At 54.4% G+C, this 16013-nt stretch overlaps 1 protein-coding gene across 1 annotated transcript in view; it reads right to left on the bottom strand.

Moving 5' to 3' along the window:
* Positions 1-154: 154 nt before the first annotated feature.
* Positions 155-16013, bottom strand: part of LOC133356714 (NUAK family SNF1-like kinase 1) — a 36270-nt gene continuing 20411 nt past the window's right edge. Inside the window, exons 3-8 of the mRNA XM_061574359.1 lie at positions 11640-11791; positions 5715-5780; positions 4973-5092; positions 4320-4452; positions 3916-4191; positions 155-3619 (exon numbers count right to left, since the gene is read on the bottom strand). Of these exons, the coding sequence (XP_061430343.1) occupies positions 2475-3619; positions 3916-4191; positions 4320-4452; positions 4973-5092; positions 5715-5780; positions 11640-11791 (1892 nt within the window). The 3' untranslated portion in view covers positions 155-2474. The remainder of the gene's footprint in view (positions 3620-3915; positions 4192-4319; positions 4453-4972; positions 5093-5714; positions 5781-11639; positions 11792-16013) is intronic.

Raw genomic sequence — 16013 nt, 5'->3', positions numbered from 1 at the left:
CCGGCGATGAAAGTTTCGAGGAAGAGAGATCTGTAGACGAGATTGTAGGGGCGCTCATAGTGGGGGTGGCCACAGGGAGGCCACGTGGTTCACAGGAGGCTGTAGCTGGTAGGTTACCAAGTGAATAGCAATGACGGCGTCACGATCGCTTTCAGATAATTGACATTTATTGTACAAAAACAAATAAAAAAATACTGTACGAGACCGTTGAACAGAACCATTGGTCGGACAATATCTAATTTAGCATCCGTAGGAGACACCCCCAATGCAGACCAGCGCACATTCATTCCGAATGAAATGTTATAACTTAGCCGTGGGCAATGCCCTGGAATCCCGACGTTTGATCGTAATACCATTAACAATAACAACAAAGGTGATAATGAAGAAATACTTGGGCGACCAAGCCAGTATTATTCTCATCTATGGCTGAAGAAGCCTCGCTCCGTAGCTTCCATGGCAAGATCCGGCGGTTTTTCGCTGCGACAATCAGCAAGCGCCTCAATCTCATCTCAAAGCGTTGGCGTCAAAGGGCATCACAGAGCCCCCCCCCCCCCGCCATCTTCAAGGCGGAAGCAGCAGTCGCTCATCACCGTTGGCAGTGATGGAAATTCTACATTCCCATGACAAGGACCGGCACATCCGTATCACGGTTTATTTATCGATGAATGTGTCCGCCAAGGTTGAAGTACTGCTGCAGGATATGCTCGTTCCTTACCGACGCAGGGGAAGATGGTGATGTTGGTGGTGATGGTCGTGGTGATGATGATGATATTGGTAATGCTGATTGTGGTAGTTCAGCATGGTTTTAATAATTACGATGGTGGTGGTGGTTGATGTTGATGATAGTGCTGGTGATGATGATGGTATTTAAAATAATGGTGGTGGTGGTGATGATGGTGGTAGTGGTGATGATGATAGTGCTGGTGATGATGATGATGGTGGTGGTGATGATGATGATAAACCTGGTGATGATGGTATTTAAAGAATGTTGGTGGTGATAATAATGATGGCGGTGGTGGTGGTGATGATGGTAATGATAACCTCGGTGATGATGGTATTTAAAATAATGTTGGCAATAAAGATTTAAAATGATGATTACAACGATTGCACCAAAATTTTGAACGCCATGCAAATAGTTACAAAGAAAACGACGGTGGTGATGATGATGATGTGATTATAGCTGTTGATGAAAACGAGAACATACGATGATGATGAAGATGGTGTCGATGGTGTACACAATGACGAGTCACGATCCCCATATCGCGTTGAGTTGACCCTCGCTGGGATGCGAACCTAAACGCTCACGCCTGTGCGCGCGGCGGGAATCTGCCGCCTCCACCGATCGAGTCTCCATCCTCAACTATCGCAACTCCCTCCGCGGACTTCTGTAAACGTGAGCGTGCCCGTGAGCGTGCGCGCCACGCTCGTGATTGTCGCGGACGAGAGAGACGCGCCAGTGGCGCTGACAGCTGCCGCGTGGCGAGATGTTAACTACCTCGCCTGGTACACAGGCGCACGTGGGTTCGATCCCGACGCCTGCTGCTGTATATTTGGAGTTTGCGTGTCTCTTTCTTACGATCATCACCACGGTGGCTAGGAGATGTTGACTACCTCGCCTGGTACACAGGAGCACGTGGGTTTGATCCCGACCCCGATGCCTGCTGCTGTATATTTGCAGTTTGCGATGTCTCTTTCTCCCAGTGGTCGCGTGGATTTTTCTCCGGGTCCTCCGGTTTTCCTCTCCACATTTAGAATCAGCATCATCACGCGTTTAGTGTATTTGGCCGCTATAAATTTCCACATGATGATAAGCCACTTCGTTGTGCTTTCGCTACGTTGTCCCCACCTGAAGAATGATGCTTGTGTTGCGCCCAAAACGTCGTGATTTAATTTAGTTGTTTTCATTTATTTTATTCTATTTATTACCTTCGTGACTTTACTGAAAAAATCTAAGACTATATATTGTTGACTGGTCGCTTCTGAAAAAGAGCTACATAGCTCAGTGGGGCCTCAACTGGTGAAATGAAAACATAAAATAGTAAACACTCACGTCTTGAGACACGCGGTCGCTATACCCAGCGGTGAATGTAAAACAATTATTAAATCACCCACGAATTCAATATTTGTTGATGTCATATAAGTAGACCTGAGGAGACCCCGTTTGCATCCGTTCTAGACCACGGCCAGCGGCACAATCCACTCGCTGGCTGGAAGAAGGCGGTACAGCAAAGTGTGGGCTAATTTCCATCTGTTCCATCTCCAGTGCCCTGGACTCGGCGGGACAGCAAGCAGGAGGCGGTACCTCCGGCGTTCATTAGTGCCATCGATCTGCCCACCACTCGCACCGCCCCATTTAATGCCTTCCGCCAAACGTTCAGTTAGTTACATCCCTGCAGTGCTGTTCGTTGCTGGCTGTTTAACATTTCGGGGGGTCCTTCGGGGAGGCCCTGCGCTCCCGCCCCCCCCCCCCCATCTCACGCGCACGCCACGGCCGCGTCCCCTCGCGGGCCGCCGACTGCGCCGCGGGCGCCGACGGCGGCCCGCTTGTACTCGTCCGTCACGTCCTCCAGGTTCGCCAGCGCCGAGAGGCAGCTGTCGGCCACGCCCGCTGCTGCCGCCCCGTAGCACTGGCTCTGGGCCAACCCCGGGGCCTCCTCCTCCTCGGCCCTCTCTGACAGGTCCCCCACGGACCGCGCCCCTCTCATCGCCACCGCCGCGGGTGGCCGCCGCGACCGCCGGCCGGCCCACCGGCGGCACCCGGAGCCCGCGGCGCCGTGGCCGCGCGCCGGCGCCTCCGGCGACCTCGGCGGCTCCGACAGAGCCGCTCCGTTCGGCAGGACGCTCTCGCTGCTGCGCGCGAAGGGCGCCCGGCGCCCGGCCACATCGCCCTCCGGCGCCATCGCACCGGACCTTGTCGGGAGGCGCCCCCCATTCTTGAGGATGCCCTTCGGCCGGCACGGCCGCCCCCCCTCGTCGGCGACCGACGCGGCGGACGAGAGGTCGGGAACGGACGCCGACGCCGAGGGGGGCGGCGGTGGTCCACGGCCGGCTTCGGACGGCGACGACGACAACCGCTGCGGCGGCGACGCCACGGCCATCGTCGCCGCCATGGCGATGCCACCGCCGCCGTGAAGAGCGCCGAGCGACGCCCAGCGCTCGGGCGACGAGCAGTAGCCGGACTCGCGCTGCGCCGACTGCTTCAGGATGCTCTTGTGCGGCATCGGCCGCTCTGGCCCGGCGGGCGTGGCCGCCGCCGGAGGTTGCCGCAGGGCGCGCGTCCTCTCGGCTGCCCCGGCCTTCTTGATGAAGCTGAACCTGCTGCCGGTCGTCGTCGTGGTGGTGGTGGTGGTGGGAGTTGCGGCGGTGCTGCTGCTGTTGCTGTTGTTGTTGCAGCAAGCGCTGGCTTTGAGGATCCCGGCTGTGTGATCAGATGTGCCGGCGGTGGCGCGGCCGGTGGTGCCGGTGGTGGCGGTGCCGGTGGTGGCGGTGGGATGCGGCCCGCGGTGCTGGTGGGACGTCATGTCGTGCTGCTTGCGCGACTTGTACAGCGTCTTGGGGAAGTCCAACGTCTTGCGCTCTGAGATGAGAGCGTTGAACATCTCCAGCTTCTGTCGCAGAGCTGCGGGGAGAGAGAGGGAGGGAGGGAGAGTCCAGTCGCTCACCCGCTTGCTCGCTCGCTCGCCAACTCATTTTGCTCACACACTCACTCGCCCGCTCACTCACTCACACACTCGCCTGTTCATTCATTCGCTTGCTCGCCTGCTCATTCACTCACTCACACACTCGCTCCATCACTCACTCAAGCACTCGCCTGTCCACTCACTCACTTGCTCGCCCGCTCACTCACTCACTCACTCCCACACTCGCCCCCTCACTCACTCAAACACTTGCCCGCCAACTGACCCGCCCGCTCACCTCCGTTGAACCTACGTGAAGCAGGCAGAACAGGGGCAGCAGGAGCAGCAGGAGCAGCAGCAGGAGCCGGCTCCGCTCTCCGGGGGGCCGTCTCCGCGGCCCTCGCCGCCGCCTCGCGGGGGCCCCTTGCCTGCGTGGGCCCCCCGGGGGGCCCCAGGCAGCCGCAGGCGCATCGGCGGTAGCCCCAGTTCACCCAGCGGTGGTGCGCGGCCGCCTGCGACGAGGCACGCTGCTCGGGGCTCGCGACCAGCAGTCGCGAGATGAGCTCGCTCACCTCTACGGCGGGGTGGGGGGGGAACAGGTTACAGGTGTGAGGGCGTGGGGTTAGGGGTAGACTGATGGGGGTGGAGTGAGGGCGAGGGGTGGACGCTGCTAAGGGTGGAGCGAGGGTGGAGGCCACTCACCAGAGGGCCGTGCGGGCTGCTGGTAGCGCGCCGCTGAGATCTGCTGTATGAGGGCGCCCGGCTGGTGGCCGTCGAAGGGCATCGCCCCGTAGACGATGGCGTAGAGCAGCACGCCCAGCGCCCAGCTGTCCACCTGCACCACGCACCACCGCCGTGAGGGTGGCGGCCAGAGTCGTGGTGAGGGTCGTGGTCAAGGTCGTGGTGAGGGTCGTGGCCAGGGTCGTGGTGAGGGTCGTGGTCAAGGTCATGGCCAGGATCGTGGTCAGGGTCGTGGTGAGGGTCGTGGCCAGGGTCGTGGTCAGGGTCATGGTCAGGGTCGTGGTGAAGGTCGTGGTCAAGGTCGTGGTCAAGGTCATGGCCAGGGTCGCGGTCAGGGTCGTGGTCAGGGTCGTGGTCAGGGTCGTGGCCAGGGTCATGGCCAGGGTCGTGGCCAGGGTCGTGGTCAGGGTCGTGGTCAGGGTCGTGGTCAGGGTCTTGGCTAGGTGTGGTAACCACCTGTTGCACTAGGCTAGGTGGGTGAGCGAGTTACTGAGTTACTGAGTGACTTGGAAAATTAATGAATGGATGAGTGAGTATATTGGGGGGGGGGGGGGTGTAGTGGCGGGATGAGTGGAGGGATGGTGGGGGGGGGGCTGTGGGAGGGGGGGCTGTACCTCAGGACCCCGGTAGGGCCGTCCGTTGATGATTTCGGGCGATGCGTAGAGAGGACTTCCACAAAAGGTGCTCAGGTAGCGGTCGGGCGCGTACAGGTTGGACAATCCAAAGTCGGCAATCTGAAATGGACGGGTAATCGTAATCATGATTACTTGTTCATAAACATCATTCATTATCATTCATTATTCAAGAGCTTAATTAATTATTCAACCTCGCTGCTGATTTCGTCCTCACAGCAGCAGCAACGGATTTTGGCCGGCCATCGAACAAAGACGGCCACCGCATCGCGCGCTTTCAGATGCACTTCTGCGGCCGTCTGGAACGCTCTTCTGTTCCTAAATTAGGAAGCCGCTGGAGCTGCGCGCTTTTAAATAATCATCGAGATTGATTAACTCATTTCTTTAGCACTGCTTTTTTGTGGTTAGTTTGTTTCCAAAACCACACCTCCAATTAACGCGGTTGGCTACGTACGGTGCGAAAGAAGTTCTACCGACATACGCGCATAATGATCCGGTCCTTGCCCATGAACGTCTGGCAGTTCACCAGCAATGGATCAAGCAAAGCGTGACTCTGCCGATGATGACGCACGGAATGTCGAAACCGGTGCAGAGGTTTGTGTTCAGCCATCGGCAATACTGCTGCTGGGATGAACCCCTATAGTGGCTGTCGGGACGCGTGCCAGCTGGAGCAAGCGAGCGAGCAGTGCCCAGTGAAGTGAGAGCCGCCCTCGCCCCTCTGCACCTTGATGTTGCAGCTCTCGTCCAGGAGGATGTTCTCCAGCTTCAGGTCTCTGTGCACGACGCCGCTCTGCCGAGACAACAACGAGAGGATGGACCGGGATTCAGGGGACCTCCGCAGCTTCCGAACAGCTGACGGTCTGAGACTGTCAGGGTCTGCTGTGTAGGTCTGTGGGTCTCGGTGTGAGTCTAGCCGTACAAACTCCGCTACTTCCGCTTCGCTCACAGTGGAAGCTACGATCCCGTGACGCCACTCTAGACGGGAAGGCCATTGTGTGTAGTCGGTATCACGGGTCAAATGTTCACAGGGACAGCTGCCACCGGGGGTGCCCTAGGCGAGACCACGCAGCAGCGAATCATCGCCGCGCTCCCCTACTGGCAGACTGATGCCAGGCTCAGAGCGCCAGGTGCCGAGTCCACCTGGTGCCGCGCAGTGACAGCTGCCGCCGGGGGTGCCCTACGCTAGACCACGCGGCAATGTGGAGATGCGGGGTTCGCCGCGACCATCTCGTCTCTGGCCGTAAGTCTGAAAGGGAAATGCACGGCCGCAGGTTTACGTTGAAACAATAAAGACGAATACAACGGAGAAACGCGTTGGGGGTGGTGTTGCCTCTGCTGCTGCTGCGTATGCAGTGGTGTACAAGCACACCCAACAACAACAACAACAACTCATCAACACGCTACGTGTCAACAACAACAGCACCAAGCGTGCACGTGTGTGCGTGTGTGCGTGTGCTATGTCATCTCGGTCATCTCGGTCAGTCGACCCGTGGCAACTGGGTCTGCCCCGTGACCTCCTGCCAGCGGGCGTTCGACACTTCACGTGGCCTCAAGGTGCACATGGCCTGGCACAAGCGTCGTGGTGACGTCACCGCCACTTAGTGGCGAATGGCGGTCGTTGTTGTTGTTGTGTGAGAGTGTGTGTGTGTGAGAGTGTGTGAGTGTGTGAGAATGTGTGTGTGAGAGTGTGTGTGTGTGTGTGAGAGTGTGTGTGTGAGAGAGTGTGTGAGAGTGTGTGTGAGTGTGGCGAATGGCGGTTGTTGTTGTTGTGCTATGAAGAGGAGCGGTAGTGCAGTGGTTAGCGCTACGCTGCGCTACGAACCCGGTGTTACCCGAGTTCGATTCCCGCTAACAGTCAACACCAGTGACGATTATCTGCACCGGTCCTGAGACTCACCTAGGTCGACTCAGCCTCAAATGAGTACCTTGTGCATAGTGTAAACATCGCCACTGGGGAGACAAAGGTGGCCGGGCGTGGTGTTGGCCACCCACCCCCTCGTGTGCTCACTAACAGCACTTTCCCCAACAGTCTGTTAAGGCTATACGTGGGTTATTTGTCTTTTTGGGTGGGTGAGTGGGTGAATGAATGTGCGGGTGAGTGGGTGGGTGAGTGAGTGAGAGGGTCGGGGGTGAATGAGTGAGTGAATGAGTGGGTGAGTGAGTGGGTGGGTGAGTGAGTGGTTCGGGGGTGAATGAGTTGGTGGGTGGATGAGTGAGTGAATGAGTGGGTGAGTGAGCGGGTGGGTGAGTTTGCGGGGGTGAGTGGACGGATGGGTGAGTGGTTGGGTGGTTGGATTGAGCTGACACGATAATAACAATCGTCGTTTTACGTGTTCGAGGGTTTCACAATAAAAAAAACACTGCCCAAATCGTTGCGACGGTGCCCAACCCAATGAAGGCTGGCTTTCTGAGTCCCAACTCAACGTTTTTAAGAGGGCCCTGCATTCCTCCATTGGGCTGATTCCATTAACCGAGTGTTTTTTAACAATTGCGGTGAGGAGTCTGGTATTTAGGGTGATTATTAAAATGTAAAGCTCATGTTACGTAAACAAATGTTAAAGGCAGACTGTGGGGGTATTTTTAGAGCATGAGAAATAAAACAACCACAAGTGATTAAACAGCGTTCTCGAGTGCAGTGAGTTGGTGGTCACCAGTGACTCACACAGAGACCCATAGACACACACAGAGATCCATAGACACACACAGAGACCCACACAGATACACACAGACCCAAAGACGTACACACCCACAAACTCACCTTGAGACCCATAGACACACACAGAGACCCACACACATACACACAGACCCATAGACACACACAGAGACTCACATAATCACATAGAGACCCACACACTTACACATAGACCCATATAGACTTACACACCCACAGACTCAACTAGAGACTCATAGACACACACAGAGACCCACATACTCACATAAAGACCCACACACTTACACACATAGACCCATAGACTTACACACCCATAGACTCACACAGAGACCCACATAATCACATAGAGACCCACACACTTACACACATAAACCCATAGACTTACACACCCATAGACTCAACTGGAGACCCATAGACACACACAGAGACCCACATATTCACATAGAGACCCACACACACACAAAGACCCATAGACTTACACACCCATAGACTCACACAGAGACTTACAGAATCAAATAGAGACTCATAGACACACACAGAGACCCACAGAATCACACAGAGACCCACATACATACACACAGACCCATAGACACACACACAGATCCACAAAATCACTTAGAGACCCACACACTTACACACATAGACCCACAGTCTTACACACCCATAGACTCGCATAGAGACCCACAGAATCACATAGAGACCCATAGACACACACAGAGACCCACGGAATCACATAGAGACACACACACTTACACATAGACCCATATAGACTTACACACCCACAGACTCAACTAGAGACTCATAGACACACACAGAGATCCACAGAATCACATAGAGACCCACACACTTACACACATAGACCCATAGACTTACACACCCATAGACTAACACAGAGACTTACAGAATCACATAGAGACCCATAGACACACACAGAGACCCACATAATCACATAGAGACCCACACACTTACACACATAGACCCATAGACTTACACACCCATAGACTCAACTGGAGACCCATAGACACACACAGAGACCAACATAATCACATAGAGACCCACACACTTACACACATAGACCCATAGACTTACACACCCATAGACTCACACAGAGACTTACAGAATCACATAGAGACTCATAGACACACACAGAGACCCACATAATCACATAGAGACCCACACACTTACACATAGACCCATAGACTTACACACCCACAGACTCAACTAGAGATCCTTGGACTTACACAGAGACCCATAGACTCGTATAGACTGAGCTGTGGGTAAACTGGGTTCTCAAGCGTAGTGAGTTGTGCAGCGGTTAGCGCGCTGTGAACCCGGCGGCCCGAGTTGGATTCCCGCTCAAGGCCAACACCCAGTGACGAGTATCTGAATCGGTACTGGGACTCCCCTAGGTCGATTCAGGTCTCGAGTGAGTACCCGGTGCGATGTGTAAACATCACCACTGGGGGATCCAAAGGCGGCCGGGCGTGGTGCTGGCCACCCACCCCCTCCGTGTGTCTTGCCGGGCTTCATTAGCTGCTGCTCGCCCCCTGAGCTAGTGACGAATCTTTCAGAAGCGACCTGGCCACAAATGACAGCTCAACGAAGCGGCTTTCATCACGGGGAAACGTGAAGCAGCAAAATAATCTCGGTGCACGGTTGGCTACGTATGGTGCGAAAGAAGTTAAAAATACGTACAGACGTACAGACGTACCTATGTACATGCGTACATACGTACAGACGTACATGCGTACATGAGTAGATACGTACAGACGTGCATACGCACATGCGTACTTACGTACAGACGTACGTGCGTACATGAGTACATACGTACGTACTTGTGTACATGCGTACAGACGTACATACGTGCATGCGTACATACGTACAGACGTACACACGTACATGTGTACAGACGTACAGACACGTCCAACGCAGCCTTTGTGAGTCTCGTGCCGAGTGTGTTGCTGGCTCGCCACTGCGGCAGCGCCACTCGTCACATTCTCGCTCGGGGCTTCTGCCGCAGCGGCGGCGAAAGTTTCGGTCGAACGAGTTCTAGAAATGCCGCGTGCATTTCTTGAACTCGTTCGACAACAACGCTAACAGTTACTGAGCAATAACCACCTCGAAAGCCCGATACATCAAGCGGCCAGCGACAAACAGCACCAACAAATGTGGTGGCAGACGATGAGAGAGTACGTTGATTGGATGTTATGAAGTCGAGGTGATTACAGCCGGGCGATGTAAGGGCATTGCAGAATGTGGGCAGTGTGGTGAGTGGGTGGGTGAGTGGGTGGTTGAATAAATGAGTGGGTGGGTGAGTTGGTGGGTGGGTGAGTTAGTGGGTGGTGGGTGGGTGAGTTAGTGGGTGGGTGGGTGAGCTGGTGGGTGAGTTGGTTGGTGGGTGGGTGATTTGGTGGGTGGGTGAGTTGGTGGGTGAGTGGGTGGGTGAGTGGGTGGGTGAGTTAGTGGGTGTGTGAGTTGGTTGGTGATTTGGTGGGTGGGTTGGTGAGTTGGTGGGTGGGTGGGTGGGTGAGTTGGTGGGTGGGTGAGTGGGTGGGTGAGTTGGTGGGTGGGTGAGTGGGTGAGTGGGTGGGTGAGTGGGTGGGTGAGTGGGTGAGTGAGTGGGTGGGTGGATTGGTGGGTGGGTGAGTTGGTGGGTGAGTGGATGGGTGAGTGGGTGGGTGAGTGGGTGAGCTGGTGGGTGGGTGAGTCAGTGGGTGGTTGAATAAATAAGTGAGTGGGTGAGTGAGTGTGTTGACTTGCCATGCAGTATCGTGGTTTGTGCGTGAGACGTGAGTGGGCTGGGAGGGGAGAGGAGTTGAGTGACATCAGATGAGAGAGGCAGGCGAGTGCGTAGTGCCAACATTGTGCCAACGTTGGCGTGTGGTTGGAAACGTTCGCCCAACGTTCACCCAACGTTTCTTGGGAGTGGCCGTGTCCTCGTCTCCGCCACATGGGCAGGTGCTGACACGCGGAATGCCTCTCACACACTCACAAGCCCGGGCAGCTCTCTCTGTGTGTGTCTGTGTGTGTCTGTGTGCAGCTCTCTCTGTGTGTGTCTGTGTGTGTCTGTGTGCAGCTCTCTCTGTGTGTGTCTGTGTGTGTCTGTGTGCAGCTCTCTCTGTGTGTGTCTGTGTGTGTCTGTGTGCAGCTCTCTCTGTGTGTGTCTGTGTGTGTCTGTGTGCAGCTCTCTCTGTGTGTGTCTGTGTGTGTCTGTGTGCAGCTCTCTCTGTGTGTGTCTGTGTGTGTCTGTGTGCAGCTCTCTCTGTGTGTGTCTGTGTGTGTCTGTGTGCAGCTCTCTCTGTGTGTGTCTGTGTGTGTCTGCGCGCGGGGCTTGCGGAGCGACACAAGCGACGCAACGCGCCCTGCCGGCTGACACGCATGCACAGACAAAGGTCCCCCGGGTAGCGTTCACAGACTGGTGGGGGGCAAGTGCTCGTTACTTGTGGTCAGGTCCCGTCTGAAGAGTTCGCTCGTTTGCCCTACTGGGCATCTGACTCTCTGTTGTATTACATTCCATTTCTGAGTATACTAGATTTGTGTTTCTATTTCATTTAAACCTCATGATGATTGCTTGTGTTGCAATCGAAACGTCGTATGCTAGTATTTAATTCATTAATTTATCTTTATACGTGACTTTACCGAAAGAACCAAAGAGTAATTCCTGCAGTCACGAAAGCTCCAAATTAAGAAAGAGCTTTAGAGATCATCGGATTCCTCCTCCTCCTGCTCCTGCTGCTGCTGCGGTGTAAATACAGATCCCGATTCCGATTACCGACTCGTCATCCATCCGATCATCCGTCCGTCCACTCCGGCGGTCGATACAATGGGGATCACTTTGTGGATACGTTCGAACGACGCCACCATCACCACCGACGAAACGACGAGGATGTTGAACTCCATCGCTTGACCGGCGATGGTGAAGTATGGTCAAAAAGGTGTCCACAAGGAGGGGGGTGAAGAGAGGGGGGGGGGGGCTACCTTGTGGCAGTGGTGCACGGCGGAGACGATCTGGCGGAAGAGTCTGCGAGCTTCCGTCTCGCGCAGCGGGCGGTGGGCGTTGAGGTAGTCGAAGAGCTCCCCGTGGCTCGCCAGCTCCATCACGATCACCATCTTGTCCTTGTTCTCGAACACTGGGGGGAGGGGGGCAGAGGGGGGGGGGGGGGCAGAGGGGCGGTGAAGATGAGTGGGGAGAGGTAGGAGAGTGCGTGGAGGGGAGTGGAGTGAGATGAGAGGAGGTAGGAGAGTGCGTGGAGGGGAGTGGAGTGAGATGAGAGGGGAGAGGCAGGAGAGTGCGTGGAGGGGAGTAGAGTTAGATGAGAGGGGAGAGGTAGGAGAGTGCGTGGAGGGGAGTAGAGTGAGTTGAGAGGGGAGAGGCAGGAGAGTGCTTGGAGGGGAGTAGAGTGAGATGAGAGGGGAGAGGTAGGATAGAGCGTGGAGGGGAGTAGAGTGAGATGAGAGGGGAGAGGCAGGAGAGTGCGTGGAGGGGAGTAGAGCGAGATGAGAGGGGAGAGGCAGGAGAGTGCGTGGAGGGGAGTAGAGCGAGATGAGAGGGGAGAGGCAGGAGAATTCGTGGAGTGGAGTGAGATGAGAGGGGAGAGGCAGGAGCATTCGTGGAGGGGAGTGGAGTGAGATGAGAGGGGAGAGGTAGGAGAGTGCGTGGAGGGGAGTAAAGTGAGTTGAGAGGGGAGAGGCAGGAGAGTGCGTGGAGGGGAGTGGAGTGAGATGAGAGTAAGCACACACACACACAACACGTACATACACACAGTAAGGTACACACACAACACGTACATACACACAGTAAGCGCACACACACACAACACGTACATACACACAGTACACACACACACACAACACGGACATACACACAGTAAGGACACACACACAACACGTACATACACACAGTAAGCACACACACACAACACACAGAGCTCATAGCAGTGAGATGGTTTTGGAATGTCTTAATCCAGCAGTGGATTGGCCATGGCTGACGATGATTTTGAAAACCGGGACTTCTGGTGGCATTCGCTTCTGGGGGTCACAAACGCTGCCGCTGACACTCAAGGAAGTGGAATCCGGTAAATTCCTCCTGCCACGTGGCTGCCACGTGGCCTCAGAGCGCTTGGAGGGGGGGCCGTGACCTCGCCTGGAACGCGGAAGCCCGGCAAGGCGTCGAGTCCGGATAGGGGGACCGTCCATAAATGACGTCACGCGATTTTGGAGGATTTTTGACCCCCCCTCCCCTCGTCACACGGCGTCACAAAAAGTCAGAACCCCCCCCTCTCAAATATGACGTCACAAAGCTCTGCCCCCCCCCCCCAAACCATATTTCCATTTTGAAAATAAAACGTGCTTCAAATCGCTTTAAACTATTGTCATTGTAGTGCGTATTTAATGTGGCGCTGCACTCTGATGTTGTAGGAGAAAACATTTATTAAAAAGTCTATTTAACTAAGTAGAACGTGTTGTCTATATTTATCTAAAGTTGCGCTATTTTGATGTGACGTCACATTTCTTCCCCCCCCGCTCGTCACACATCGTCACAAATGGCTGACCCCCACCCCCCAGGTGCGTGACGTCATTTATGGACTGCTCCATAGCCATCTGCATTGGCGACCGCCGTGCATAACAGCTGCTATAGGCTGCAGAGGGCGATGCAGACAACCCCTAATTGCTGCGTCGCAACGCATCGTCGCGTCGCGAGGAACTCCGACCGGCCACGGCTAACATCGGCGAGCCGACCGGGGTGGTGAAATATGGTCATTCAGCACCACCCTCCCACGATCTGGGGTAGGGGAGGATGGAGAGGGAGGGGCTCACCCAGCAGGCGCTGATTCCTTTTTTTTTAAAGGTAAATGTTTTATTGCACAGAGGTTACAGTCCTCATGAACCTCAAGCATGACCAAGCTACTTGTAACTTCCCATCGTCCCCACAAAAGACAAGACCACTTAACAATCAATGCTGTTTGTACCAATTTATCCTCAGCACCAAATCGTACTCTTTTGGCTAAATCAAGAAGAACACTTACATTTACTTTCTAAAGTGTCATCTAAAGTTGTAAATTACTTATGACAATGGCATATTTGTCCACCTTGTGGCACGCAGGGACATCTGCCGCTGGGGGTGCCCACGTCGAGTGGCAGGTAGCAATCGTTGTGCCCCGCACCCCCAGCGCCTGGCTCGCTGGGCCAGGCGCTGGAGGGTGCCTCATCAAGACCGCGGCCTTCACAGCAGCAGCAACAACAAACCGTGTGCAGCGTACGCACACGTGGAGTCGCCACGCTCAGCGCGGCTCAAATCGTTCGCTACAACAGCGGAAGTTGGCAGACATTTGACCGAGCGACTCTCACTGCCGTGGCAAGTCTGGCACGAGTCGTCTCCGACCTAACTCAGGCCACGTTCAACAATCGTCTGGGCCCCGGACTGTGTGTGTCGTAAGGCCCTCCACCACCCTTCACCAGCCGGGTGGCGGTGGCTACGCCGCTGCACGTGGCCGCCTGGAGCGACCCAGCGCCGTGGAGGCGGCGGCTAGGGTTGGTGGATCACGCAAAGACGGCGTTGTGAAACTCGCTTCTTCTACCCGTGGGTGGGCGTCACGGTGTGGACTAATCTCCATCTGTTCCATCTTGACGGGGATAGAGTGTTGCCCCCTCGCGCAAGGCACGGGAGGTTTTCTCTGGGTGCTCCGGTTTCCTCCCCCACGTGAACGACAACAACGACGACGACGATAATAATGATATCCATACGACTCGTCATCAGTTGGGCTGAAAACATCTGACAGATAAACACCTCCAGTGTTGCGGCAGGACGCTGCTGGATAAATCAGTAAATAATTGAATGATATTTATATAAAAAAAAGAGGCTTTACCCTTTCTGGCATAAATACAGGAGATGTGTTCCGGTGTTCAAGCACCACATATCACACACCCATTGCAAGGCATCACTCAGCCTGCATTCAGCTTGTGGTCAGAGATGCCAACAAACAGGATCCGGTAATGCACACAAACACACCCGTCCTTGAAACTGGTTGACCTCCATCAGCCACAGCCTCCTGGATGTGTTTGTGTCTCGCCAGAGCTCTAGGAGGGGCGGCTCTTCACCTGGGCGTGCACGCTGCACCACATGGGGGGTGCGAGACATGGGCCAGAGTTTTTTTTAATCCTTTATATTAAGTTCACTTGCTTGCTTGCGCGCTTACGACCGTGTAAATCTTTCAGTCGTTTTTTAACCCACTTCCCGTGATCCAATCGAGCTGACATTTTGCACACAGACTCGTTGTGCGTGACAAATGTATTTTCGTGAAAATTTTTTTCCAAAATTTTACACTTTTTAGGGAAATTTTTTATATTTAATTACCAATTGCTTAATTGTGGCAGGCAATCATCTGACCCATAGGTGGCAGCCATCTCAAGCCAGAGGACGAGAGGACTCTAGCCGCCACGCATATAAAGGATTTATAGTGAAAAACTTTGTTTTTACGGGTTAATTTTTCTAGAATATAAAATCGTCGAAACACAAATTCAGCACGGACTGCATGAGCACAACTACTTTGTTTCACCAAACCCTGTGTTTATTAACATACATTTAAAAAAATACGATTGACAAACAAAAGTGGTGCAAGGCTTCAGTAAAGTTTAAGAGCCACGGCTGTAGACCAAACCGGTGAACGGCACAAGGACCATGCACTCAACCAAAGCGTCAAGAGCTCGGACCACGCTGCTACATCTTGGGGGCCGTTTCGCCAGGATCAACATAGTTAACGATTCCCCCTATCGTTCAATATCCAGGGATAAGTAAGTCAATATTGTTACCCCGACATCGTGGCAAAATGATCAGAATCTTTAGTTATCGTGGAGGAGTCCGATGACAGATCGTTGCCACGTGGCATGGCCCTGACGTATTTCCTGTACTGTACGTTGAACTTCTTTTGCGCCGTACGTAGCCAAACCGTGCTTATCAGAGGTTGAGGCGGTGGAAGGACAACAAACTGAAGACAATCCAGCAACCCGAACCACCCCAAAGAAATCAACCGTGCATATCACAAAAAAACATATCTGTGGCGGCGGGGGTGGGCGTTGTTTGCAAAGACCGAAACTAAAATGTGGAATTGAGGCCTAGGGTTGGGCTGACTTATCTCACCAAACCGAATTCCGTTTCGCCATAAAAAAAAAAACACCAACTCCCTGGTCCGGCCCGCAGATCCAGTTCCATTTGTTTGTCTCGGCTCCACGTGGACGCGTCGTGTTACCGCCTATTGTTTACCCTGCCAGCAAAGCCTCGCCCGAGTCTTGGGACTCGTTTTCTTTTTTAAAGAGGGTCCTGCCAAGTTGAGTGCGATGCTGTGCGTGCGTGTG

This window comes from Lethenteron reissneri, chromosome 55 (assembly GCF_015708825.2).
Source record: "Lethenteron reissneri isolate LAM-NWPU_2019-01 chromosome 55, ASM1570882v1, whole genome shotgun sequence".
Classification (NCBI taxonomy): Eukaryota; Metazoa; Chordata; class Hyperoartia; order Petromyzontiformes; family Petromyzontidae; genus Lethenteron; species Lethenteron reissneri.
This window is presented reverse-complemented; position numbering and strand designations above follow the sequence as displayed.